Genomic DNA, 26536 nt, shown 5'->3' with positions numbered 1-26536 from the left:
TACATGTACAAATAAGCATTAATGTATGCTAATAATTCTGATAATGCAATACCTGTGAATATGAACAATTGCCATGAAGCTCCATTTTATAAAATGTTTTACAATGTCCCTTAAAATGTGCCAACTTGTGACATGCAACTCAAGTCAATTTATATTTCCACGGTGAACTAAGATGGTAGTTTACATAAAAATCAAATTAAACATGTGATAAGGATTATTATTGTGCAATGGTAGCATTAACTGGGGCAAAGTTGTGCAACATACTTAAAAATCACATATAGTGTTACAAATTTGGATAGAATGCACAATTTTATTTCTCAGATTCACAGTATTACAAGCTTCGTATTCAAATCTTTATTGGCAACCTATTGAACTTTGAAAATTTGATACATTATAACAAAGATAATTTAATACAAAATATTTCAAAAACACCTTAAATCTATTAATACAAAATTAAAATTCTGAACTTTTAGCCAGTGCTGATTCCACATTTAGGTACAAGAAAATCAAGTGCGCTAATGTAGCTTAGTTTTCCTATGCAGCTATTCATACATATTTCCATTCCCTGCACACCAATTACATTTGTTGACTATGTTGAACAGAACACCTCAAAAAGTGAAGCAGATGCATGCATGCGATAGAAAATAGCAAAAGGCATTGCAAGGTTTACGATTAGAATCCATGTTTCAAATCCATAAACATTTTCTTCGAGGCCATTGTCAAACTGGGGGCGAGTTCCAAAGGCTGGAAGTATCCAGAACTTCAAACAAAAAAGAAAAGTAAGATCTTAGAATCAGATTGATTTCTAACACATGCTATTCACAATCAACACAATCACAAAAATCACAAACTACGTATAATATGCCAGATAATAAACTTCAAATTGTAAAAGTGTTTCACATCAGTAGACTATATTATATTTTCCCCCAGAGTAACAGGATTGTTGATTACAATTTAGTACCCCAGCATTTGGTCTGTGTACAATGAATATCTGTGTTATGGATTACTGCTAAAGTGTATTATTAATATAATCATCAGTAGCACCCATTCCTCACTAAAGGACATTTGACATGTAGTTTGTCATCAATTAATCATGCAATTTTCCAACATTTAATATCCTGTGGTTCACATGGTTAAAGTTATTTCTGATGTAAAGTGACTAAATAGAAATGTTGACCATTTAGTTTAGTTCAGTTTAGATTTCCACAAATGCTCCCTGAGCTGCCGAACATTTCCACCATTTATTCGTAATCATTTCACATTTTCAGCATCTTTTGATTTCTTTCAAAACCAAATTTAGCTGAATGTCAAATTCAGAATTATGAATTATAAACAACAAAATGCTGGAAACGTTGAGTGCTTTATTGTTTGTGGATGGTCCCAACTCAAATTATAACATTGAGAAAGGAAAACAAACATTCAATGTTTTAAACTAAATTATTCAAGTCAATTGGGATAATTCAATGAATTTAGATTACCTTAAACTAAACAAGGCCATAAGTGATAGGAGTAGAATGACAAATTTAAATTACCTTACACTAAATAAGTTCATAAGTGATAAGAGTAGAATGAGGGCTATTCAGCCCATCAAGTCAACCCTACCATTCAATCATGGCAGATCTATCTCTCCCTCCCAACCCCATTCTCCTGCCTTCTCCCCATAAGCTCTGACACCACACTGATCAAGAATCTATCTATCTCCGCCGTAAAAATATCCTCGGACTTGGTCTCCACAACCTTCTGTGGCAAAGAATTCCACAGATTCAACACCCTCTGACTAAATAAATTTCTCCTCATCACCTTCCTAAAAGAACGTCCTTTAATTCTGAGGCCATGACCTTGAATCCTAGGCTCTCCCACTAGTGGAAACATTCTAAGCTAATCAGATTCAATGGGAAGCTTTCCCCCAAAGTAAACACTGCCATTGGACTCTGTAATATCTACACAGAATCAGGAAATCACTGGCAAACAGTGGTCTGGGCTTCCATATTCACACTGGAATACTGAAGGTGGTGGCATAAATAAATGATTGATAGCATATCTATTACTGGAGAATATAGTTCATAAATTAATGAGTTCTAGGAACAGAATAAAGCCAATCGGCCCACCAAGTCTACTCCACCATTCAATCATGGCTGATCTACAGTATCTTTCCCTCTCAAACAAATTCTCCTGCCTTCGCCCCGTAACCCCCGACACCTGTACTAATCAAGGTTTAAGGTGAGAGGGGGAAATGCTTGAAATTTGTAAGACATTTTCTTTTATACACAGTGTGGTAAGAGTCAGGAATGTGCTGCCAAGAGATGCGAGAAGCAGAGAGATAGCAACATTTACACAGACATTTGAGAATAGAGGGATACTGGCCATGTACAGGGAGATGGAATTAGTTCTAGACACAAAATGCTGGAGTAACTCAGACTGGCAGCATCTCTGAAGAGAAGGAATGGGTGACATTTCGGGTCGAGACCCTTCTTCAGACCTCATTAGTTCAGGCATTGTGGTCAGTGCAGATATGATGGGCTGAAAGGCCTGTTCTACATCCATTTTGATGTAGACAGCCAGTGTTCAGACCCAATTGAAATGTTTAGATAAATGCTTACTGCAGGGATTGCTTGTAAATGTTGATCCCTTCTTCATTCCAAACTGATTGACTGACTAATCCTGCAAATACTTTTAAAATGGTAAATTAATCATCTAAGTTCACGCCCACCATTATGTCGCATTTCCCAGCTACCTTTTGCACTTTTACAACATTTCCTCCAATTCGCCCTTGAAGATTTCATTAAAGTAATTTCTTCACTGATTGGATCACTGGTTCAATTTGAAAGATTACCCTCAACTCATTTTTCTTGAAAACATAAATCGTTAATATTTTTGCTAACTGCGTTAATAAAGAACTTCCGCTATTTTTTGACCTATTCACAAAATGTGATATTTTCATATGTTCTTGTGACCTGGCCGCATCAATTTAACAAATTTTTCTTAGGTCGGCTCTCAAAATTCTTCAATTGTCTATCAATTTATAAATTGTGGCACAATAGCGCGCTAGTCGAGCACACAATCCTAACCTTCCATACTATCTGCGGGGAGTTTGCACATTCGCTATGCGACCGTGTGGATTTCCTCATATGGCCCAACGATGCACCAATTAACAGATAAAATGGCCATTGCAAATTATCCTCAATGCAAGTGGGTGGCAAGAGACACAGGCAGAAGATCATGAACTGGTGCGAGAATAATGCAGAGACATATGGGGAAATTGAATTGATTGGAATGATATGGGCCAAACAACTTTTTATTTTAGTTTAGTGATACAACGCAGAAACAGGACCTTCGGCCCACAGGGTCCGCACCGACCAGGATCATCCACTAGGGACAATTTTTACATTTACCAAGCCAATTTACCTACATACCTGTACGTTCTTTTGGCTTAGGGAGACATAGGAAATAAGTAAATAACTTGCTATCTCATCAAGCCCATCCTCTCCGCTCCCTATGTACCCTGCAAGGCAGTGTTCACGGCACTTTAGTTTAGAGATGCTGTGTGGAAACCGGCAACTTCAGCCCACCTAATCCGCGCTGACCTGACCTCTAACACGATCCTTCACACTAGGGGCAATTTACAATTTTACCAAAAATTACCCTACAAATCTGGACATCTTTGATGTGCGGAGGGAAACAAGATATCTCAGAGAAAACCCATACAAGTCATGGGGAGAAAGTACAAACTCCGTACAGACAGCACCCATAGTCAGGATCGAACCCAGGTCTCTGGCACTGTAAGGCAGCAACTCTACCACTGCGCCACCGTGCTGTCTGTCCTACTTGCTTTGGAAGGCTGTGGCTCATGGATAGTAACAGAGATCCAGGCCAACAGTTCAGCACAGAACCGAGGATATCATTGCACGACGTGAGACATGTTCTTTAGCATATAAAATACCTTCTTTGCTCTGGTAGTGCAATAGTCTGGAAGAAGAATACTGAATCTATACACAGTGCACTGGTCAACATGTAACCCCAGGCAGGACTGCCAACATTGGGTGAGAGTTGGGAGTGAGAAATTGCGAGAGACCAAGCCCGAGGGAGCATAGCGACGGGTGGGGGGGGGGGGGGGGGGGGGGGGGGGGGGGGGGTTGGGGGGGGGGTTGGTTGGGGGGGGGGGGGGGGGTCCCCCTCCCATTGGTACGGAACATTTTGCATTTTTAGGAATTGAAATTGTGCAATATGGTGAATACTGTGGCGAGTCTTTTAACTTACACTTGAATGCAATATATATGCTTTAAATTGGATTGGAGCATTTTTGAAAGGGGGGAGGCTGTGCGATCACTGATCACTGGCCTTGGGGGTACCCGGTGAGGGAGTGGAGCAACCGAGCGGGGAGATGGTGTGGAAGAACGGTGTGTCCCCCTCCCAGGGTAGGAACTTTTTGAAATTTGATATATTAAAATCATGTTTTAGTGCACTGTAGAAGTATGATTTTAATGTTTTTTGTATGAAGTATTTTTAAGAGGTAACTTTTTAAGGGGTAATTTTATCCACACAAAGGGTGATGGGTGTATGGAACAAGCTGCCAGAGGAGGTAGTTGAGGCAGGGACCATCCCAACATTTAAGAAAAAGTTAGACTGATACATGGATAGGACAGGTTTGGAGGTATGGACCAAAAGCAGGTGGCGTAGCTGGGACATGTTGGCGGGTGTGGACAAGTTGCACCGAAGGGCCTGTTTTCACACTGTATCAGTCTATGACTACATTATACCTCCACCATGCATGAATGCTTCAAAATCAAGTGATCGAGTTTTATTGCCATATACTCAAGCATAGAAACATAGAAAATAGGTGCAGGAATAGGCCATCGGCCCTTCGAGCCAGCACTGCCATTCAATATGATCATGGCTATTCATCTAAAATCAGTACCTCTTTCCTGTTTTTTTCCCCATATCCCTTGATGTCGTTAGCCCCAAGAACTAAATGTAACTCTCTCTTGAAAACATCCAGTGAATTGGCCTGCACTGCCTTCTGTGGCAGAGAATTCCACAGATTCACAACTCTCTGTGTGAAGAAAGTTTGTTCTCATCTCAGTCCTAACTGGCCCCCCTTTTATTCTTAAACTGTGACCCATGGTTCTGAACGCCCCCAAAATCGGGAACATTTTTCCTGCAGTTACAGTAAGTGAAAATCTAGCAGGCAAGCAGGATGCTTTCACCAACCACCCCCATTTGAAGTCCACTTTCTTCCACCGTATCTACCCAGTGCTTGGTACTTACTTCCAGCAGCCACTGGTTGTCCTCCAGGATGCACCGAGCCGCAGCATGATCCATGCCGGTCACCTGGGCGAATTTGGCACAGAGACTCTCACGGCAGCGGCGCAACGCTCCGATGGTCCAGGACTCTTGCACTGAGGCTGCTCCATGGCCGGAGCTGCAGTGAGCGACTCACCAGCCCGGCAAACACTCTCCAGCCCCGCTCCCCATCCGCATCTGTCCCCACCGCTGCTTCTGCTTCCAACACCCGCGGCCCATGCAGTTGATATGAGTTTTGAAATTTTTGTTGATCACAGAATTTCTCACAACAGAGCGAGAGAAATTTGTGATCAGCGTGAGAATTTGGTGAAATGCGTGATTCTCACGCTCAATGTATGAGAGTTGGCAGCCCTGCCTCTATCCCCCTCTCCCTCTCCCCCCCCCCTCTCTTTCTCTCCCCTCTCTCTCTCCCACATCTCTCATTCCTCTCCCCCTCTTCCGCTCTCTCTCCTCTCAACCCCTCTCTCTCCCCCTCTCACCTTCCCTCTCTTCTCTCTCCCTCTCTCTCCCCCCTCCTTCAATCTCCACATCTCTCGTCCCCTCTTTCCCCTAACTCTCTCCCCCTCTCTCGCTCTCCCCCCCTCTCTCCCCTAACTCTCTCCCCTCTTTCCTCCAACTCTCTCTCCCCTCTTTCCCCTAACCCTCTCTCCCCCCCTCTTTCTTCTCTCTCCCCCTCTCTTTCTCCCTTCCTCTCTATCTCTCCCTCTCTACACTCTGTCTCTCCTCTCATCTCTCTCTTCCCCCCCTCTCTCTCTCTCGCTCTCATCTCTCTCCCCCATTTCTCCCTCCCACCTCACTCTCCCCTGGCTCTCTCTCTTTCTCCTCTGTCTCTATCTCCTCTTTCTCTTTGACCCCCCCCCCCATCTCTCTCACTTCCCCCTCTCTTTTACCCATCCTCTCCGCTCCCTATGTACCCTGCAAGGCAGTGTTCACGGCACTTTAGTTTAGAGATGCTGTGTGGAAACCGGCAACTTCAGCCCACCTAATCCGCGCTGACCTGACCTCTAACACGATCCTTCACACTAGGGGCAATTTACAATTTTACCAAAAATTACCCTACAAATCTGGACATCTTTGATGTGCGGAGGGAAACAAGATATCTCAGAGAAAACCCATACAAGTCATGGGGAGAAAGTACAAACTCCGTACAGACAGCACCCATAGTCAGGATCGAACCCAGGTCTCTGGCACTGTAAGGCAGCAACTCTACCACTGCGCCACCGTGCTGTCTGTCCTACTTGCTTTGGAAGGCTGTGGCTCATGGATAGTAACAGAGATCCAGGCCAACAGTTCAGCACAGAACCGAGGATATCATTGCACGACGTGAGACATGTTCTTTAGCATATAAAATACCTTCTTTGCTCTGGTAGTGCAATAGTCTGGAAGAAGAATACTGAATCTATACACAGTGCACTGGTCAACATGTAACCCCAGGCAGGACTGCCAACATTGGGTGAGAGTTGGGAGTGAGAAATTGCGAGAGACCAAGCCCGAGGGAGCATAGCGACGGGGGGGGGGGGGGGGGGGGGGGGGGGGGGGGGGGGGGGGGTTGGGGGGGGTTGGGGGGGGGGGGGGGGTCCCCCTCCCATTGGTACGGAACATTTGCATTTTTAGGAATTGAAATTGTGCAATATGGTGAATACTGTGGCGAGTCTTTTAACTTACACTTGAATGCAATATATATGCTTTAAATTGGATTGGAGCATTTTTGAAAGGGGGGAGGCTGTGCGATCACTGATCACTGGCCTTGGGGGTACCCGGTGAGGGAGTGGAGCAACCGAGCGGGGAGATGGTGTGGAAGAACGGTGTGTCCCCCTCCCAGGGTAGGAACTTTTTGAAATTTGATATATTAAAATCATGTTTTAGTGCACTGTAGAAGTATGATTTTAATGTTTTTTGTATGAAGTATTTTTAAGAGGTAACTTTTTAAGGGGTAATTTTATCCACACAAAGGGTGATGGGTGTATGGAACAAGCTGCCAGAGGAGGTAGTTGAGGCAGGGACCATCCCAACATTTAAGAAAAAGTTAGACTGATACATGGATAGGACAGGTTTGGAGGTATGGACCAAAAGCAGGTGGCGTAGCTGGGACATGTTGGCGGGTGTGGACAAGTTGCACCGAAGGGCCTGTTTTCACACTGTATCAGTCTATGACTACATTATACCTCCACCATGCATGAATGCTTCAAAATCAAGTGATCGAGTTTTATTGCCATATACTCAAGCATAGAAACATAGAAAATAGGTGCAGGAATAGGCCATCGGCCCTTCGAGCCAGCACTGCCATTCAATATGATCATGGCTATTCATCTAAAATCAGTACCTCTTTCCTGTTTTTTTCCCCATATCCCTTGATGTCGTTAGCCCCAAGAACTAAATGTAACTCTCTCTTGAAAACATCCAGTGAATTGGCCTGCACTGCCTTCTGTGGCAGAGAATTCCACAGATTCACAACTCTCTGTGTGAAGAAAGTTTGTTCTCATCTCAGTCCTAACTGGCCCCCCTTTTATTCTTAAACTGTGACCCATGGTTCTGAACGCCCCCAAAATCGGGAACATTTTTCCTGCAGTTACAGTAAGTGAAAATCTAGCAGGCAAGCAGGATGCTTTCACCAACCACCCCCATTTGAAGTCCACTTTCTTCCACCGTATCTACCCAGTGCTTGGTACTTACTTCCAGCAGCCACTGGTTGTCCTCCAGGATGCACCGAGCCGCAGCATGATCCATGCCGGTCACCTGGGCGAATTTGGCACAGAGACTCTCACGGCAGCGGCGCAACGCTCCGATGGTCCAGGACTCTTGCACTGAGGCTGCTCCATGGCCGGAGCTGCAGTGAGCGACTCACCAGCCCGGCAAACACTCTCCAGCCCCGCTCCCCATCCGCATCTGTCCCCACCGCTGCTTCTGCTTCCAACACCCGCGGCCCATGCAGTTGATATGAGTTTTGAAATTTTTGTTGATCACAGAATTTCTCACAACAGAGCGAGAGAAATTTGTGATCAGCGTGAGAATTTGGTGAAATGCGTGATTCTCACGCTCAATGTATGAGAGGTTGGCAGCCTGCCTCTATCCCCCTCTCTCCTCTCCCCCCCCCCCTCTCTTTCTCTCTCCATCTCTCTTCCCACTCTCTCATTCCTCTCCCCCTCTTCCGCCTCTCTCCTCTCACCCCTCGTCTCTCCCCCTCTCACCTTCCATCTCGTCGCTCTCCTCTCGCTCCCCCCTCCTTCAATCTCCACATATATCGTGCCCCTCTTTCCCCTAAATCTCTCCCCCTCTCTCGCCTCGCACTCCAGATCTCCTCCCCCTCCCTCCCCTAACTCTCCTCCCCTCTTCCTCCAACTACTCTCTCCCCTCTTTCCCCTAACCCTCTCTCCCCCCTTCTTCTCTCTCCCCCTCTCTTTCCCTCCTTCCTCTCTTCTCTCCCTCTAACAATCTGTCCTCTCCTCTCACATTCTCTCTCTTCCCCCTCTCTCCGCACTCTCGCCTTCCATCTCCCTCCCCCATTTCTTTCCCCTCCCACCTCACTCTCCTCTCCCCCTGGCTCTCTCTCGTTCTCCTCTGTCTCTATCTCCTCTTTCTCTTTGACCCCCCCCCCCCATCTCTCTCACTTCCCCCTCTCTTTTACCACCCATCTCTTCCCCCTCTCTCCCATTCTCTCCTACCCCTCTCTCTCTTCTTCCCTCTCCCCCCTCTCTTCCTCTTCTCTCTCTCCATTCACGCCCCCTCTGTCTCTCCCCTCTCACCCCCTCTTTCTCCCCCCACTGTCTCCCTGTCTCCTTCCCCTCTCTCTCTCCACCTCCCTTTGAGAATATGTCCCTTCGGCACAGAGACTGTCGCGGCAGCGGCGCGACGCTTCCGACGCCTCCGACGCCCGGGACTCTTGCACTGTCTGGAGTGCTTTATGGCTAGAGCTGCAGCGAGCGACTCGCAGCACCGCAAACACTCGACAGTCCCGGCTCCCCGCATCTGTTCCCGCTGCTGGTTCTGCTCCCATGCCTCCCTCAGCCCCGGCTCTCCAACACCCGCGGACCATGCAGTTTATTCGAGTTTTGAAATTTTTCGTTGATCACAAAATTTCTCACCACTGAGCGTGAGAAATTTCTGATCAGCGTGAGGGCGTGAGAGTTTGCTTGAGGGCGTGAATCTCACGCTCAAAGCGTGAGAGTTGGCAGCCCTGCCCCAGGTCTCCCCTGGGATAGAAACATAGGTGAAGGGGTAGGCCATTCGGCCCTTCGAGCCAGCACCGCCATTCAATATGATCATGGCTAATCATCTAAAATCAGTACCCCGTTCCTGCTTTCTCCCCATATCCCTCGATTCCTTTAGCCCTAAGAGCTAAATCTAACCCTCTTGAAAACATCCAGTGAATTGGCCTGCACTGCCTTCTGTGGCAGATAAATAAAGTTCTATCGCCAACATAGATGATCCAGCAACCATCACCTGGTTGGCGAGTACACGTCAGTGAATACTTCTGGTTCATGTTGATTTTTGACCTACTTCCAGATTTAACGTGCTCTGGCACGAATTAAAATTACAAATCCAAGTATTTCTCCGAAGAATTACATTGTGAAAGGAAACCAAGAGATTATTTTCAACCGGGGGGTTAGTGAAACTTACCGAGATATTACAGAGGAAGAGGAAGGCGGCGATGTTCTTAAGCATCAGGCTTTTGGTGCCCCCCGCCTCGCCGTCCCGCAGCGGCAGAGAGTGGCCGGGTCGCCACACGCCCCTGCTCGTATTGCCCATGTCCTTGCCACCGCTCTCGCCCCCAGCCCGCTCCTCGCCACTTTCGGGAGCCGACACAGCAAATATCCTCTGGGATTTCTGCACTCGCTCCTCGCACTTGTTGCTCTCCCGGTGGAGGGACTCGATGATGAACATGTTCTGCAGGTATTTCTCAATGATGGTCAACAAAGAATAGGGCAGGTTGAGCCAGGCGTGGTGCTGGCGGGTTTCTGCAGCGATCCCCGCCAGCACGGAGCACCAGGACAGGAGCCAGGAGGCGCAGGCTGTGCCGACCAGCAGAGAGCCGTCCAGCTTCCTCGTGGGGTTGGTGGAAGTATCCACCGGCCGCTTCTCCAGCCGATAAATCACCAGGCCACTCGCAGTCGCTACGGACATCAAACTCAACACAATAATGCTGTAGGAATAAAACATAGTCACGGCAGACCTGCGCTGAGCTTCGGAATGGCCCACCTGTATGTTGTACACTATTAGAATGCCTATGGTCGCCGCTAACACAACGGCTCCCAGCGCTGGTCCTGGTAATATTTTGTACTGTCTCTTAAAAGTAAGTTTGCGGCGCTTGTGCTCTTCAATCTTCCGCCCCACGTTCTTCCACATGACATAAAGCATGGCAGATGCAAAAACGTGATATTCAATGCTGAAGGGATACATATAATAGAACCCTTTGTAGAAAACTGCACATGCATTGGTGGTACAGTTGCACTCTGGTGCAGTCTTTTCTGCAAGAAATGAAATAATTTATTGCACAACACACTTCTCAACACATAAACAATATGTAACTTGGCTGGCAACGCACATTCCCGTTATATTGCCATTGCTTGGTGTCAAATTTAGCAGATTTGAGCCTCGAGCCAAATCAATATCCAGATAAATAGGACCATCTTTGTCAAGTGCGTTAACCTTTTAGGTTAGGCATATGAAAGAGCAAGGAATAGAAGGATATGGATCATACAGGCCCGTACGAAGCTTTTCAAAAAGGTGGGTGGCATGACAGGATTACACAAAAATTAATGTGAAATAATGTGCGTGAAGTCCCTCGATGCCAGGGTCCAGGGCCCTTAAGCGGGTCCTGGAAGCTCAGGGGTTTTAGATGCTCTCTGATCCATTCTGAGCCTTGTTTTGGAGCATTTATGCACCAAATTTATGACCAATATTTCAGAAATTAACAGGAATCTGAGGTAGCTTTTTCACACATAGTGTGCTGGGTGTATGGAACGAGCTGCCAGAAGAGGAAGTTAAGGCTGGGACTATCCTAATATTTAAGATACATTTGGACACGTACATGGATAGGACAGATTTAGATGGATATGGGCCAAACGCGTGTGAGTGGGACTAGTTTAGATGGGACATGTCGGTCGGTGTGGGCAAGTTGGGCTGAAGGGCCTGTTTCCACACTGCATCATTCTATGACTAAAAAGTGAAGAAGAAAAATGCATGTAGATAAGTAGAGCAGATTTGAAAGAGGAGTGAAATGTAAAGGCAGAGAGAGGTTTATGGGTGGAAAGGAACATAGGAAAGGAGGGGGGAGAGTGGGCTTGGGCAGATGGGTGAAGGGAAAATAGTCACAAAGTGCTGGAGTAACGCAGTGAGTCAGGCAGCATCTCTGGAGAACATGGATAGGTGACATATCACAGAGTGCTGAAGTAACTCAGCAGGTCAGGCAGCATCTCTGGAGAACATGGATAGGTGACATGTCACAGAGTGCTTGAGTAACTCAGTGGGTTAGGCAGCATCTCTGGAGAAAAGGTATAGATTATATTTCGGGTCAAGACCGTTCTTCAGTAATATTCATGATGTGCCATGCATAGACATTCCTGAATGTTACCCAAACCATCGTGAGCTACTTTGTTACGATGCTTGCCCTCTCCTATAACATCTCTGCTGCCTTGGGTGAGGCAGGACAGGACATAAGCTTTGGGGCACGGTGTGAAGCTGTTGCTGTCTGCCCAGCCTGGTAAAAACCTGGATGGAGTGGATTTGGAGAGGATGTTTCCACTAGTGGGAGAGTCTAGGACCAGTGGCCACAGCCTCAGAATTAAAAGACATTCCTTTAGGAAGGAGATGAGCTGGCATTTCTTAGGGTGGTGAACTGTGGAATTCATTGCCACAGACAGCTGTGGAGGTCGTCAATGGACATTTTTCAGGAAGTGATTGATAGATTCTTGATTGATTGGTGTGTCAGAGGTAATGGGGAGAAGGCAGGAGAATGTGTTTGAGAGGGAAAGATAAAGTCATAGAGTAATACAGTGTGGAAACAGGCCCTTCGGCCCAGCATGTCCCATCTGCACTAGTCCACCTGCCCACGTTTGATCCATATCCCTCCGAACCTGGCCTATCCATGTACCTGTCTAACTGTTTCTTAAATGTTGTAATAGTCCCTGCCTCAACTACCTCCTCTGGCAGCTTATTCCATACACCTACCACCCTTTATGTGAAAATCATACCCCACAGATTCCTAATAAATCTTTTGCCCTTCACCTTAAACTTATGTCCTCTGCTCCTCGATTCACTTACTCTGGGCAAAAGACTCAACCATATCTATTCAAATCATGATTTTATACACCTCTATTAGATCATCCCTCATCCTCCTGTGCTCCATGAAATAGAGTCCCAGCCTACTCAACCTTTCCCTATAGCTCTGGCCCTCTAGTCCAGGCAACAACCTCATAAATCTTCACTGTACCCTTTCCAGTTTGATGACATATTTCCTATAACATGGTGCCCAGAACTGAATACAATGCTCTGAATGCAGCCTCACCAACTTCTTATGCAACTGCAACATGACCTCCCAACTTCTATACTCAGCCTGAGTTACTCCAGCACTCTGTGAAACATCACAGAACAGGGCAAGATTAGCAAGTTTGCTGATGACACAGAAGTGCATATAGTGAAGATGGTTGTGAAAGATTGCAGCAGGATCTGGATCAATTAGCCAGATGGGCAGAGGAATGGTTGATGGTTGCATGGTTCCTTGAAGGTCGTGTCGCAGGTATATCAGGTGGTCAAAAAGTATTTTGGCACTTTGGCCCTCATCAGTCAGAGTATTGAGTATAGAAGTTGGGAGGTCATGTTGCAGTTGTATAAGACGTTGGTGAGACCGCATTTAGAATATTGTGTTTAGAATATTGTGTTCAGTTCTGGGCACCATGTTGTAGGAAAGATGTCAAACTGAGATCCCCATCCTGGATCAGTCCAATCAGGGTTGTGTCATCCGCAAACTTGAGAAGTTTGACAGAGGTGTCTGTGGAGGTGCAGTCATTGGGTGTGAAGTGGTGATTGGAGTGGGGTGGGTGTAGAAGGGCCCAGTCTTTGCAGACTGAGGTCAGGCTGTGAGTGGGGGTGAAGTGTTGGCTGGGGTGGGAAAGGGTCCACTCTTTTCATACTTGAGTCTTGCCTTAAGTAGATGTGAAGTGGTGAATGGGAAGGAGAGGGTGCAGGGTCCATTCTTTGCAGACTGGGGTCTGGCTGTGTTTGTTGGGGAAGGGGCACCAGGGTTACATTTCTGATTTTCACGCCTGCAGTAAAACTCATTCAGGTCGTTCCTCAGCTGACGATTGTCCAAAGAGCGGGGGGCTTTCCTCTTATAGCTGGTGATTTCTTGCATGCCCTTCCAAACTGAAGAAGTCATTAGCTGAGAACTTGCTCCTCAACTTCTCAGAGTACCTTTCCTTGGCAGCTCTGATTCCTCTTCTCAGCTCTTTATCGATTAGGCTATCTTTTAACTCTTTAACAATTTGGTTATCGGCTTGACGCATATTTTCCCCCAGCCCCCCTCGCCCGATCTCGAAATGGGCCCAGTGGGGGGTGCGGAGGCCCAGCGGGTGTCAGTGGGGGTGGTGTGGGCCCAACGGGAGTGGCGTGTGCCCAGCGGGGGGTCAGCGAGGGTGGCGTGGACTCAGCTGGGGTGGCGTGGGCTCAGCGGGGGTGGCGTGGGCCCAGCGGGGGTCAGCGAGGGTGGCGTAGACCCAGCGGGGGTCAGTGGGGGTGGTGTAGACCCAGCGGGGGTCAACGAGGGTGGCGTGGACCCAGCGGGGGTGGCGTGGGCCCAGCAGGAGTCAGCGAGGGTGGCGTGGACACTGTAGGGGTCATCGGGGTGGTGTGGGGCCCAGCGGGGGTGGTGTGGGGCCCAGCCGGGGTGGCGTGGGGCCCAGCCGGGGTGGCGTGGGGCCCAGCCGGGGTGGCGTGGGGCCCAGCCGGGGTGGCGTGGGGCCCAGCGGGGGTGGCGTGGGGCCCAGCGGGGTGGCGTGGGGCCCAGCGGGGGTGGCGTGGGGCCCAGCGGGGGTGGCGTGGGGCCCAGCGGGGGTGGCGTGGGGCCCAGCGGGGGTGGCGTGGGGCCCAGCGGGGGTGGCGTGGGGCCCAGCGGGGGTGGGCGTGGGGCCCAGCGGGGGTGGCGTGGGGCCCAGCTGGGGTGGCGTGGGCCAGCGGGGGTGGCGTGGGGCCCAGCGGGGGTGGCGTGGGGCCCAGCGGGGGTGGCGTGGGGCCCAGCGGGGGTGGCGTGGGGCCCAGCGGGGGTGGCGTGGGGCCCAGCGGGGGTGGCGTGGGGCCCAGCGGGGGTGGCGTGGGGCCCAGCGGGGGTGGGTAGATATTTTTCATTTAGATCAGTGTGTATTTGTTAAATTGAAATTATTTTACATCTGGTCATGAAATATCCTCTAACTTTCTATCGCCCCCCCCCCCCACAGTTTGGAGTTGAAATTTGTGAAAGGTTTCTTACCCACAGATATGTTGACAAATCCAAATGTTGCTAATCGCTTTTTGTGATCATTCAACTGATGTTTAGATTCTGCAACAATACCATTCACCCATAGCAAGAGATTTGTAAATACAGCATGAATCATTCCAAACCTACAGAGAATAATAAATCTTGTGATGCATGTAAAATATAGAAATCAATTCATAAATCAAAACATTATGAATTTTATTATCAGAAAATATTGAAATTACAAATGTTAAAATCTTTTCTATTTAAAATAACAGATTTCCTACTGAATATTATGTTAAACATCTTTGCTTCACATGACATTTGAAAAGAAAGAGTTTTTTTTTTTTAAATGCCTAGAGAGGTTTAAAATTAAACAATCATTACAGCTGACAAGAGGTACATACAAGTTATTTATGACTTGTAATTTTCAGTTTATCATTTTTAGGATCAAAATCAGTTCTGATTTCCTACAGATTGACGAGATAATTTTTGCCACAGGTTAAACAATTTACAGAATGATATTCTGACATTAGTTGCCAAATGATACAGACCTGCTGAGTTACTCGAGTACCTTGTATTCTGCTTTAATTATTATTTGTGTCTTTAATAAGAATTAAGAAGTATTTTAATGTCAGCTATTGGTCTAAACCTGGACAATCATTTGTTCCTTCGCCCAGTTTTGATCTGTTCTATAGCTTGTTCCTGCTGTCATTTGTCTTGTGTCTCCGCTACTCAACTTAATATAACTGTTACGTTTTATCAGGTGGCAAAAGGATTTTTATTTAACTAAATTTATGACTAAAGATTCAGTTTATCATTTTTAGGATCAAAAACAGTTCTAATTTCATAGTCAGAGTGATAGAGCGGAAACAGGCCCTTTGCCTAATTTGCCCACACCAGTCAACATGTCCCACCCGCCTGCGTTTGGTCCATATCCTTCCAAACTTGTCCTATCAATGTAATCCTATCAAAGTAGGGTTTCAACCCGAAACGTTACCCATTTCCTTCGCTCCAAAGATGCTGCCTCACCCGCCGAGTTTCTCCAGCAATTTTGTCTTCCTTTGATTTTCCAGTATCTGCAGTTCCTTCATAAACTATCAATGTACCTGTCTGTTTCTTAAACGTTGGGATAGTCCCTGCCTCAACTACCTCCTTTGGCAGCTCGTTTCATACACCCACCACCCATTGTGTTTCCTTCAGATTGAGGAGATAATTTCTACCACACGTTAAGCAACTTACAGAATGATATTCTGACATTAGGTGCCAAATAATACAGGGCATTTTTTATTTCTGGCAATATTTACATTAAAGTATTTATTGTGATCTCCAAGAAATGGAACATGGCAACAGCTTCGTCACTTAAACAAAAGACATATGGAGTGATGAAAACCAACTAACTTGTAAGTCACAAACAGATTAGATCAGCTGAATGCCAATTGGATAGACGAAAATCTCCACAAACATCGTACAGTACTGGAGTTCTCAAAGGCCATTCAAATTTTGGGGCAATGATGGAACTAATCAGTATGAAATAAATCAAATAAATACTGAAAAGCATACAGAGGAGAAATATGAACAAGTTAAGAAATCTGCCAGAATAAAAGTGAAATGATTACTGAGGTAGGTAGGAAATAATTCCAGAAGAATGTGCCAGAAACATTTTGATTTGTGTTTCGGGTGAAGTGCTGAGGGTGCAGTGATGGATCTAGTTCTACGGAATGAAATGGTGAATGTTTTCAATGGGAGAGCATTCGGTAATAAGTTCAAGAATATCCATGTAAAAAGGCAAGTTGTAATAGAACAAAAATAAAAATGTCTAACCAAAGGAGGACTTCCTTCACGGAGGTGAGAAATAATATGGTCCAAATTAAACAGTATCAGAACTTGAAATGTAAAACAGTAAATGAATGATGCAAAATCTTGAAAGAGGAATGCTTTGAAACAGCATAGATATACTCGTGAAATCTAAGGCAGCTTAAATGATAAAATGTAAAGGGTAAACTAAATTGCATAGTGGAGACATAAGACAAATGACAGCAGGAATATACAAGCTACAGAACACATCAAAACTGGGAAAAGGAATATATACTGTGCAGGTTTAGACAAATTAAAAGTCTTCTTAATTCCTATTGAAGGCACAAATAGCAATCAAAGCAGAATACAAAGTGCTGGAGTAACTTAACAGGTCAGGCAGCATTTCTGGAGGACATGGACAGGTAACATTTCAGGTTAGGACACTTATGTCTGGAGAAGGGTCCCAACCTGAAAAACACTGTCGATCCCTGTCCTCCAGAGATAGTGCCTGACCTGCTGAGTTACTCCAGCACTTTGTGTTCCAACATCTGCAGTTCCTTGTATCTCCATAATAATCAAAGTGAGGGTGAAGTTGTCAGGGGCTGAAAAAAAAACCTTTGGAAGCAGACATGTTAAATCACGGGAATATGTGTTCCAATATGTTAAAAAAGAAAGCAGTGACATGTTTCAAATAGAAAATATATAATCAGTACATACTTGAATAGGCTGGGAACCCTTCAGTTTACAAAGACAACACATCCCAAAGGGAGTGCATACTGTGATACTGAAGGAACCAAGGATGAAAGTTGTGGACAATCTACAAAATATTTGTTGCTCTGGTGTACTTCCAGAGGAATGGAAAGGTCCCCGTTTAGAAAAGGAGCATGGGACAGAACTTGGCAAATACAGATAAATTCACTTAATTCTGATATTGGGCAAACTGTGCAGTTAAGAGACCTGGGGAAAATAAACCACTAATTTGAAATGTATAAATGGAAGCATGCCTGATTTTATCACACCTGGGCTGTATTTTATTAAATTGGCAGTTCACATTACAAATCTAAATTAACACTGATGAAGCAGATATGGACCTTCAAAAACTTTTAACAAAATATCATGTGATGGATTTGTTAACAAGAGAAAATTTGTGGGATTAAAGGAACACTGATATCCTAAAGACAAAATGACCTATGAAAAGAACCTAAATGGTTGCTTATCAGACTGAATGGAAGTCCTTGTCATAGATCAATATCAGGACTCAAATGCCTACATTTGAAGATGGCATAACTCGAATTTCAGAAGTCCAGATACCAATTACAGATCAAAGATAAGCTCCAAGAGATACAGGTTACTACCATTGGTAGGGTGAATGAAAGGGTTCGTATAAACCAACTGTTTCAATCTGAAATGGGCACCGTAAAAAAAAAATGTAGACACAAGAGACTGCAGATGATGGAATCTGGAGCAGCAAACTATCTGAAGGGACCCAACAAGTTGAGCAGCATTTGCGGGCAAGAGAACATGTGGCCTTAACTCAAATAGTCCACCGTTCCTTCAACAACCCGCCCCCACCCCATATGCTGCTCGTCCCGCTGAGCTTCTACTGCAGATGGATTGCTACTACAACGAAAGTGAAACTCGAGGAAACGTGTACATAAGCCTTTGTAGTGGGGAAGAGTTTAAAGTGTCATTGAAAAACACGTGGGCTACTTTGGTTCAACTAAGATAATGGGTTGAGTTCTGGCAACACATACTTTACATAAACATTGAGGATAGGTTAGAAATTTATTAGAGTAGTATTAGGGATGGAAGATTTCAGATATTATATGTGTCCAATTATAAAAGCTGGGGTTAGCTTCGTTGCACCGTTCATCTGAGGGTGTAAATATGGGGATTACTAAACAGATTTAAGAATTGATGATGAGAGGAACCAGAGGATGAAGAGACATGATGTGCAGGAAGGAACTGCAGATGCTGGCTTACACCGAAGATAATCACAAAATGCCGGAATAACTCAGCGGGACAAGTAGGATTGCTGGAGAGAAGGAATGGATGACGGTTTGGGTCAATACTCCTTCTTTGACCCGCAACGTCACCCATTCACTAGTTCACAAGTTATAGGAGTAGAATTAGGCCATTCATCCCTTCGAGTCTACTCAGTCATTCAATCATGGCCGATCTCTGCCTCCTAATCCCATTTTATTGCCTTATCCCTATAACCCTTGACACCTGTTCTAATCAAGAATTTGTCTATCTCTGCCTTAAAAATACCCACTGACTTGGCCTCCACAGCCCTCTGTGGCAATGAGTTCCACTGATTAACTACCCTCTGACTAAAGTTCCTCCTCACCTCCTTTCTAAAAGAGCGCCCTTTAATTCTGAGGCTATGACCTCTGGTCCTAGGCTCTCCCATCAGTGGAAACATCCTCTCCACATCCACTCTATCTATGCCTTTCATTATTCTGTAAATTTCAATGAGGTCCCCCTCAACCTTCTAAACTCCAGCGAGTAGAGGCCCAGTGCTGTCAAACGCTCATCATATGCTAACCCACTCATTCCTGGAATCATTCTTGTAAACCTCCTCTGGACCCTCTCCAGAGCCAACACATCCTTCCTCAGATATGAGGCCCAAATTTGCTCACAGCACTCCAAATGCAGTCTGACCAGCGCCTTATAGAGCTTCTGTTTTTGTATTCCAGTCCTCTTGATATAAATGCTAACATAGAATGTGCCTTCCTTGCTACCGATTCGACTTGCAAGTTAACTTTTTGGGAGACCTGCGCCAGCACTCCCAAGTTCGGAAGTTCGCACCTCCGATTTCTGGAATATCTCTCCATTTAGAAAATAATCTACGCCTTTATTCTTATCACCAAAATGCATGACTCCGCACTTTGCTAAACTGAATTTCATCTGGCATTTCTCTACCCACTCCATCCTGCCCAAGTCCTTCTGCAGAGTCCTTGCTTTCTTTACACTGCCTGCCCCTCCATCTATTTTAGCATAATCTGCAAACCTGGCCACAAAGCCTTCAATCTTGGAAACCCAAATCATAACTATACAACGTGACGATAAGCACCGATCCTTGCGGAATTCCTTCTCTTTGGGGATGTTGCCTGTCCCGCTGAGTTACTCCAGCATTGTGTGTCTATCTTCGATGAAGAAACTTGACACAGTGATCCAGTAGGCGGCGCCACAGCCACGCAGCGCCAGCAACCGGGGTTCGAGCCTGATTTTTCTGTTTAGTTGACAGCACCCGAGGTCAGAATCGAACCCTTGGCAGCAACTCTACCAACTGCGCTACTGTGCTGCCTTCTATCATTGCGGGAGTTTACGTGTTCTGCGAGTAGGCGAGCTCCCAGCGAGTGCTCCAGTTTCCTTCCACATCCAGAGACGTACTTTGCAGGTAGGCAGGTAAATGGCCAGGTAAAAATGGCTTTTGCAAAGTTATCCCTTGCCGTAGATGAAGTGGAAAGAAAATCAAAGTGGAGTTTAGAGAATTGAGAGAGAGAAAAGAATATCGCAGGACCTCTGGAAATGAGGAGAGGGGGAGTGGACTTGTTATGTTGACGGGGCAAATGCCTCCCTTGTCACGTTAAACATATTCTCCTCAGCTATTACCATTCGCATAAACTTTCGGAAACTAGATATTTATCTATGTACAATTTTAACACAGTTCGTGGAAGAAATGTAATCCATATTTGGAATATGGTACAGGCTTTACCTTTCAATAATTTGAAAAGTTTGAATGACATCTTTTGCATGAGACCAAAGAAAATATACCTGAAAATAAATCATATATTTATAAAACATGCACAATGTACTAATCCAACTGCGATAACAAATGAAAGGTCAAATATATTCACACACGTGCCTGGAAGAGAGTGTGGACCGCGTGAACCACCGGAAAGGCGCCGTTGGCGTCTGTGAGACAACTTGAAAATCCAACGTAATATCCAATTTTCAACATATCCAGAACTAAACTCAGGATGGCAAATAAGGTTAAACCACCTGGCGATGAAATGCACCAAAAATAAATCTCAGAACAAAAAGAATGAAATTACAATTAAACTGATACTTAATACAATCTTTATCTTGTGTAGGGAGGAACTGTAGATGCTGGTACACAAAAATGTTGGAGAAACTCAACGAGTGCAGCAGCATCTATGGAGCGAAGGAAATAGATAACGGAAACGTCGCCTATTTCCCTCGCTCCATAGATGCTGCTGCACCCGCTGAGTTTCTCCAACATTTTTGTGTATCTTCGATTTTCCAGCATCTGCAGTTCCTTCTTAAAAACTGCAGATGCTGGTTTACACCGAAGTTGGACACAAAATACTGGAGCAACTCACCGGGACAGGCAGTATCTCCGGAGAGAAGGAATGGGCGACTTTTCGGGTCGAGACCCTTCTTCAGATCCGCCACCCATTCATTAATTCTCTCCAGAGATGCAACCTGTCCCGCTGAGTTACTCCAGCATTTTGTGGCAATCTTTATCTTCCAACTACCTGCTCCAATCCTTCCATCTCCAACATAATGAAAATAAATTGTTGTCCGTTACTTTCACAAGCATCGAGTTGACATTTCACTCACTCACTCATCCCACGCACCCAAAACGAGTTCATTTAACTAAAAAAAAAAAAACACATTCCGGTAACATTAAAATAAGATGCCAAGTTTATCACAAACCAATGTTGAAGAAGGAGAAAATATCACACAAAATGCTGGAGTAACTCCGCGGGACAGGCAGCAGCATCTCTGGAGAGAAGGAATGGCTGACCTTTCGGGTCGAGACCCTTCGTTAGACTGAGTTACTCCAGCATTTTGTGTTTATCTTCGGTTTAAACCAGCATCTGCAGTTCCTTCTAACACGAGGAAATATTACACCTGTCCCAAATGCCACCACCGAAGAAAACCATAGTGCGACGCTTTAAAAATATGATAATTTGGAAATATTTTAAAAATATGTTCCCGGTACAGGTGGGAAGATGTAGCCGAAGTCCATGCGATGTGATACCGTACCTCTCAGCCACCCGGGCCCAGCATGGTGATCCTTATCCACGGCTAGTCCTTTTGTTTTGCGCCTCCTGAAGAAGTACCAGAGCATCCAGGCCAGCTGTATGGCCATGAGCGTACTGAGATAAGCTAGTGTATGCTCCTGTGTCACCCCGGCTTTCTGCGACGCCTCTGCCACCGTTAGGACCAAGCCCAGGGCAAAAACATTGATGCCGTACTGAGCGCTCGGGGTGGCCGCGTTTCTCAGATGCTTATCTGGCGAGCAGCTCGGTTCTTGGCGCTTGTCGGGGCGCGGATTACTGTGGTTGTAAACTTCTAAACTGCACCCGTCGTCCATCGCCGGCTGTCATCTGGATACGTGGGGACAGCTTGATCTGGGAGGGGAGAAGAAAAAAAACCGAAAGCCTCCTTTTTAAGGAAAAACTCTCATTAATATTCCCGCCCCTTGCTAACGAGGGCAGGTGAAAAGAGAATTTCACGCTCCTGGTGATTTCTGCAGTTAACAAGCAGAACTGGACACCCCCAATAGATAAATTACTTTCGCCTGATAACGTGTGGAAAACGTGCGTTAAATTAATAAATTCCCATTCCGCTTTATTTCATTCTACACATTCATTTAGACATTGCACATTCCACCTGCTTGTGTCTAATTTAACGATGGATATTAGCGAGTGAAATTTCCGTTCTCATTTTCCCCAGATGCTGCCGGACCTGCTGAGTTTCTCCAACTCTTTGTGCTTTATCTATAGTCTCTCCATGTCGCTCCACGGCCAAAATATCCTGTCATATTTAGTTCCCCACCCAACCAACCAACCAAAAAAACCCTCACGCTCTCTTGTTTGCAGCAAGCTTGCTCCTACCACAAAGCTCGCTTCGTCACCTGCATCTACGAAGAAGACTCATTGACTGGCCGTTTTTATAGATCTATTTGATGCGTCATTGTGAGTCTGTAAAGTAAATGTTGGTGAATCGGGCGAATGTCCAGCCCTCCCTTTGTCCACTTCACAAATACTACTTGGGGGAGTTGGTCTGAGCGAGTGTTTTAGTTGCTAATCATTCACTGCGTACCCTCTCGCGGGGCTTAATATCCATTTAACATTGTCAACTCCGGAAATCGTAATTGAAAGAGCATTCATGCCGTGACCCAACATAATTTTCAGATTTCTACCCCCCTACTACAATCAGCCTGAAGAAGGGAAACATGAAATGTTGAGGTAACTCAGCGAGACGGGCAGCGTCTCTGGAGAGAAGGAATGGGTGACGTTTCGGGTCGAGAACTGTCTGAAGAAGGAAGGGTCTCAACATGAAACGCCACCCATTCCTCTCTCCAGAGATGCTGCCTGTCCCCCTGAGTTACTCCAACATTTTGTGTGCATCTTCGATGTAAACCAGCATCTGTAGTTCCTTCCTCCGCACGACGTTTGCCCACGTTCTCTAGAGGTGCTGCCCGACCTGCAGCTACAGTTCCTCGTGTCTCGATTGATGTTATTTTGTTTTGTGTTCATTTCAGTTTTCACGACCAAAAGAAATATCCAGGGAGTTGTTAGCGTGTGACAAGACCTTGCATGTATTTTTGTTGATTCTTTTTGTAATACACGTATTTGAATGAAGTTGCCTGAAATGTAATTATTTTGTTGTTTAATGATATCGGCGTATTTTGGGCAACCTTGGCGATTGTAATTGTTAATTGATTGATGCATTGATTTAATTCTCCGGCCATTGTATGGTTGAGTAAACTAGCGCCTTTAGGTTACAAAACAGGATGAGTTTTCTGGACAGGGACAGGCCATTCAGACAAAGAGAAGCTATTCCCTCAATACTAATACTTTGGACAGATTGACCAAGTATATTCGGCGAATCCAAAAAAAAGGACTATACCATAATTGTTGTATAACAATTCGGGGTGTCCGTGATTATGGAGAGAAGCGGGTGGAGCAGCAGTGAAACAATGCAGAGTTCGGAGCTGGGAGAAGTCTGGATGTTTTCTGTCGAAGGGGTAGTAATGCTGCGGAGTGGCACTTTTGCGAGGGTGGCGTAAAAAGGCTGGAGATCGCGGAGTGAAGTTGAGCGCTGGAGTGACTAGAAATAAAGATCAAATTTGTAGAAGGTAGCGAAAGAGTCAGAGCGTGAACTCGGGAGAAGAGATGAAGGAAAGATTAATGGTGATATGAACGGTGTGTTTTTGAAGCCTGAAAAACGATGGTTCAGCGGAAAGTAATGGTTGAGAGGCCAAGTAATACAGAAATGTCCTGGGCATCTTGTTTTCTGCCTATGTTTTTTCGAAAAGTTCCAATAACGAAGGAGGAAATAAAAAGAGTGGTAGTTGAGAAGGACAAGTTTAAGATTGTTGGGCGAGACCAGAACCAGGGGCCACAGTCTTAGAATAAAGGGGAGGTCATTTAAGACTAAGGTGAGAAAAAACTTTTTCATTTAGAGAGTTGTGAATTTGTGGAATTCCCTGCCACAGAGGGCAGTGGAGGCCAAATCACTGGATGGATTTAAGAGAGTTAGATAGAGTTCTAGGGGCAAGTGGAATAAAGGGATATGGGGGTGAAGGCAGGCATGGGTTATTGATTGGGGACGATCAGCCATGATCACAATGAATGGCGGAGCTGGCTCGAAGGGCCGAATGGCCTCCTCCTGTACCTATTTTATATATTATATATTTTTGATGCTAAAAACAAAATGATGAAACGACAAAAGGCATGAGATAAGGATAGAAGTGTGAATTGTGAAGCCAGAGGAATGAATGTAGGATAGGAATATAGAGGATGGAACCCAGACATCCAGTAGGCCTTGGTGGACCAGGCACATGTTTTCAGCGAAATGATCATGGAGTCAACACTTAATAAAGGAGGGGAGACCAAGCATTGACTTACTTCAGTTTGCCAACCACCATAAGAGATCAATGGGGAGGCAATCTTGCTGGCTTTCCACTCCACACAGGACCACTTGGACAATAAGAACCCATACGCCAGACTAATTTTCAGTTCCGTGTTCAACATTAGTCCCTCCAAACTTATCATCAAATTTGTAGAACTAGGTTTCTGCTCATCCTGATGTAACATGATCTTCGACCTCCTCATCGGCAAACACATGAAAGGTATATGCTGTACGTCTGGCTGAGTTTCTCCAGAATTTTGGGTCTATCTGTGGTGTAAACCAGCATTGGCAGTTCCCTCCTACATATAGGAAATTAATGGCAGGGGAGACCATCAAGAATATAAAAAGTATAGTGAAATACTTTAAAAGGAAAGTTGTTGTTGTTCGTCCTTCGTAGTCGAAGAAGACCATGACTTCAGTGGTTTTGAACTTGAACCCGAGGGGGACCAATATCCTGGCGGGGAGATTTGCAAAGGCTACTGGGGAGACTTTAAACTAGAACGGTTGGGGGGAGGGACTCAAATAGGGAAAGCTAGCAGTCAGTGTGTGAGGCAGGAGGCAGAGAAGGGTAGCACTCGGACCCAAAATGTAGGGGAGAAAGAAGAAAAATATAATAAACAGAGAATAAGAGGGGGTGGGTTTCTTAAATGTGTATATTTTAATGCTAGGAGCATTGTAAGAAAGGTGGATGAGCTTAGAGCCTGGATTGACACCTGGAAGTATGATGTTGTGGCAATCAGTGAAACATGGTTGCAGGAGGGCTGTGATTGGAAACTAAATATTCCAGGATTTCGTTGCTTCAGGTGTGATAGAATTGGAGGGGCAAGATGTGGAGGTGTTGCATTGCTTGTCAGGGAAGATATTACAGCAGTGCTTTGGCAGGATAGATTAGAGGGCTCGTCTAGGGAGGCTATTTGGGTGGAACTGAGAAATGGGAAAGGGGTAGCAACACTTATAGGGATGTATTATAGACCGCCAAATGGGGAGCGAGAATTGGAAGAGCAAATATGTAAGGAGAGCGCAGATATTAGTAGTAAGCACAAGGTAGTGATTGTGGGAGATTTCAATTTTCCACACATAGACTGGGAAACACATTCTGTAAATGGGCTGGATGGTTTGGAGTTTGTAAAATGTGTGCAGGATAGTTTTTTGCAGCAATACATAGAGGTACCTACTAGAGAAGGGGCGGTGCTGGACCTCCTGTTAGGAAATGAGACAGGTCAGGTGGCAGAGGTATGTGTTGGGGAACAGTTCGGGTCCAGTGATCACAATACCATTAGTTTCAATATAATTATGGAGAGGGTCAGAACTGGACCTAGGGTTGAGATTTTTGATTGGAGAAAGGCTAACTTTGAGGAGATGCGAAAGGATTTAAAAGGAGTAAATTGGGACAGTTTGTTTTATGGGAAGGATGTGGAAGAGAAATGGAGTACATTTAAAGGTGAAATTTTAAGAGTACAGAATCTTTATGTCCCTGTTCGGTTGAAAGGAAATAGTAAAAATTGGAAAGAGCCATGGTTTTCAAGGGAAATTGGACACTTGGTTCGGAAAAAGAGAGAGATCTACAATAATTATAGGCAGCATGGAGTAAATGAGGTGCTTGAGGAGTATAAAGAATGTAAAAAGAATCTTAAGAAAGAAATTAGAAAAGCTAAAAGAAGATATGAGGTTGCTTTGGCAAGTAAGGTGAAAGTAAATCCAAAGGGTTTCTACAGCTATATTAATAGCAAAAGGATAACGAAGGATAAAATGTGTCCATTAGAGAGTCAGAGTGGACAGCTATCCGCAGAGCCAAAAGAGATGGGGGAGATATTGAACAATTTATTTTCTTCGGTATTCACCAAGGAGAAGGATATTGAATTATGTGAGGTAAGGGAAACAAGTAGAGTAGCTATGGAAACTATGAGATTCAAAGAAGAGGAAGTACTGACACTTTTGAAAAATATAAAAGTGGATAAGTCTCCAGGATATTCCCTAGGACATTGAGGGAAGTTAGTGTAGAAATATCAGGGGCTATGACAGAAATATTTCAAATGTCATTGGAAACGGGAATAGTGTCGGAGGATTGGCGTACTGCGCATGTTGTTCCATTGTTTA

The 26536-nt window shown here is 45.2% G+C and overlaps 1 protein-coding gene across 1 annotated transcript; it reads right to left on the bottom strand.

Annotated features, from left to right (window-relative positions):
* Positions 1-484: 484 nt before the first annotated feature.
* Positions 485-21906, bottom strand: otop1 (otopetrin 1). Its single transcript, XM_033017542.1, has 6 exons — positions 21563-21906; positions 20415-20551; positions 20265-20323; positions 14762-14892; positions 9919-10766; positions 485-760 (listed from the first exon to the last, which is right to left on the bottom strand). Exons 1-6 carry the CDS (start codon positions 21891-21893, stop codon positions 590-592), a joined length of 1677 nt encoding a protein of 558 aa, XP_032873433.1. The 5' UTR covers positions 21894-21906; the 3' UTR covers positions 485-589.
* Between the last annotated feature and the right edge of the window lie 4630 nt (positions 21907-26536).

This window comes from Amblyraja radiata, chromosome 1 (assembly GCF_010909765.2).
Source record: "Amblyraja radiata isolate CabotCenter1 chromosome 1, sAmbRad1.1.pri, whole genome shotgun sequence".
Lineage (NCBI taxonomy): Eukaryota > Metazoa > Chordata > Chondrichthyes > Rajiformes > Rajidae > Amblyraja > Amblyraja radiata.
This window is presented reverse-complemented; position numbering and strand designations above follow the sequence as displayed.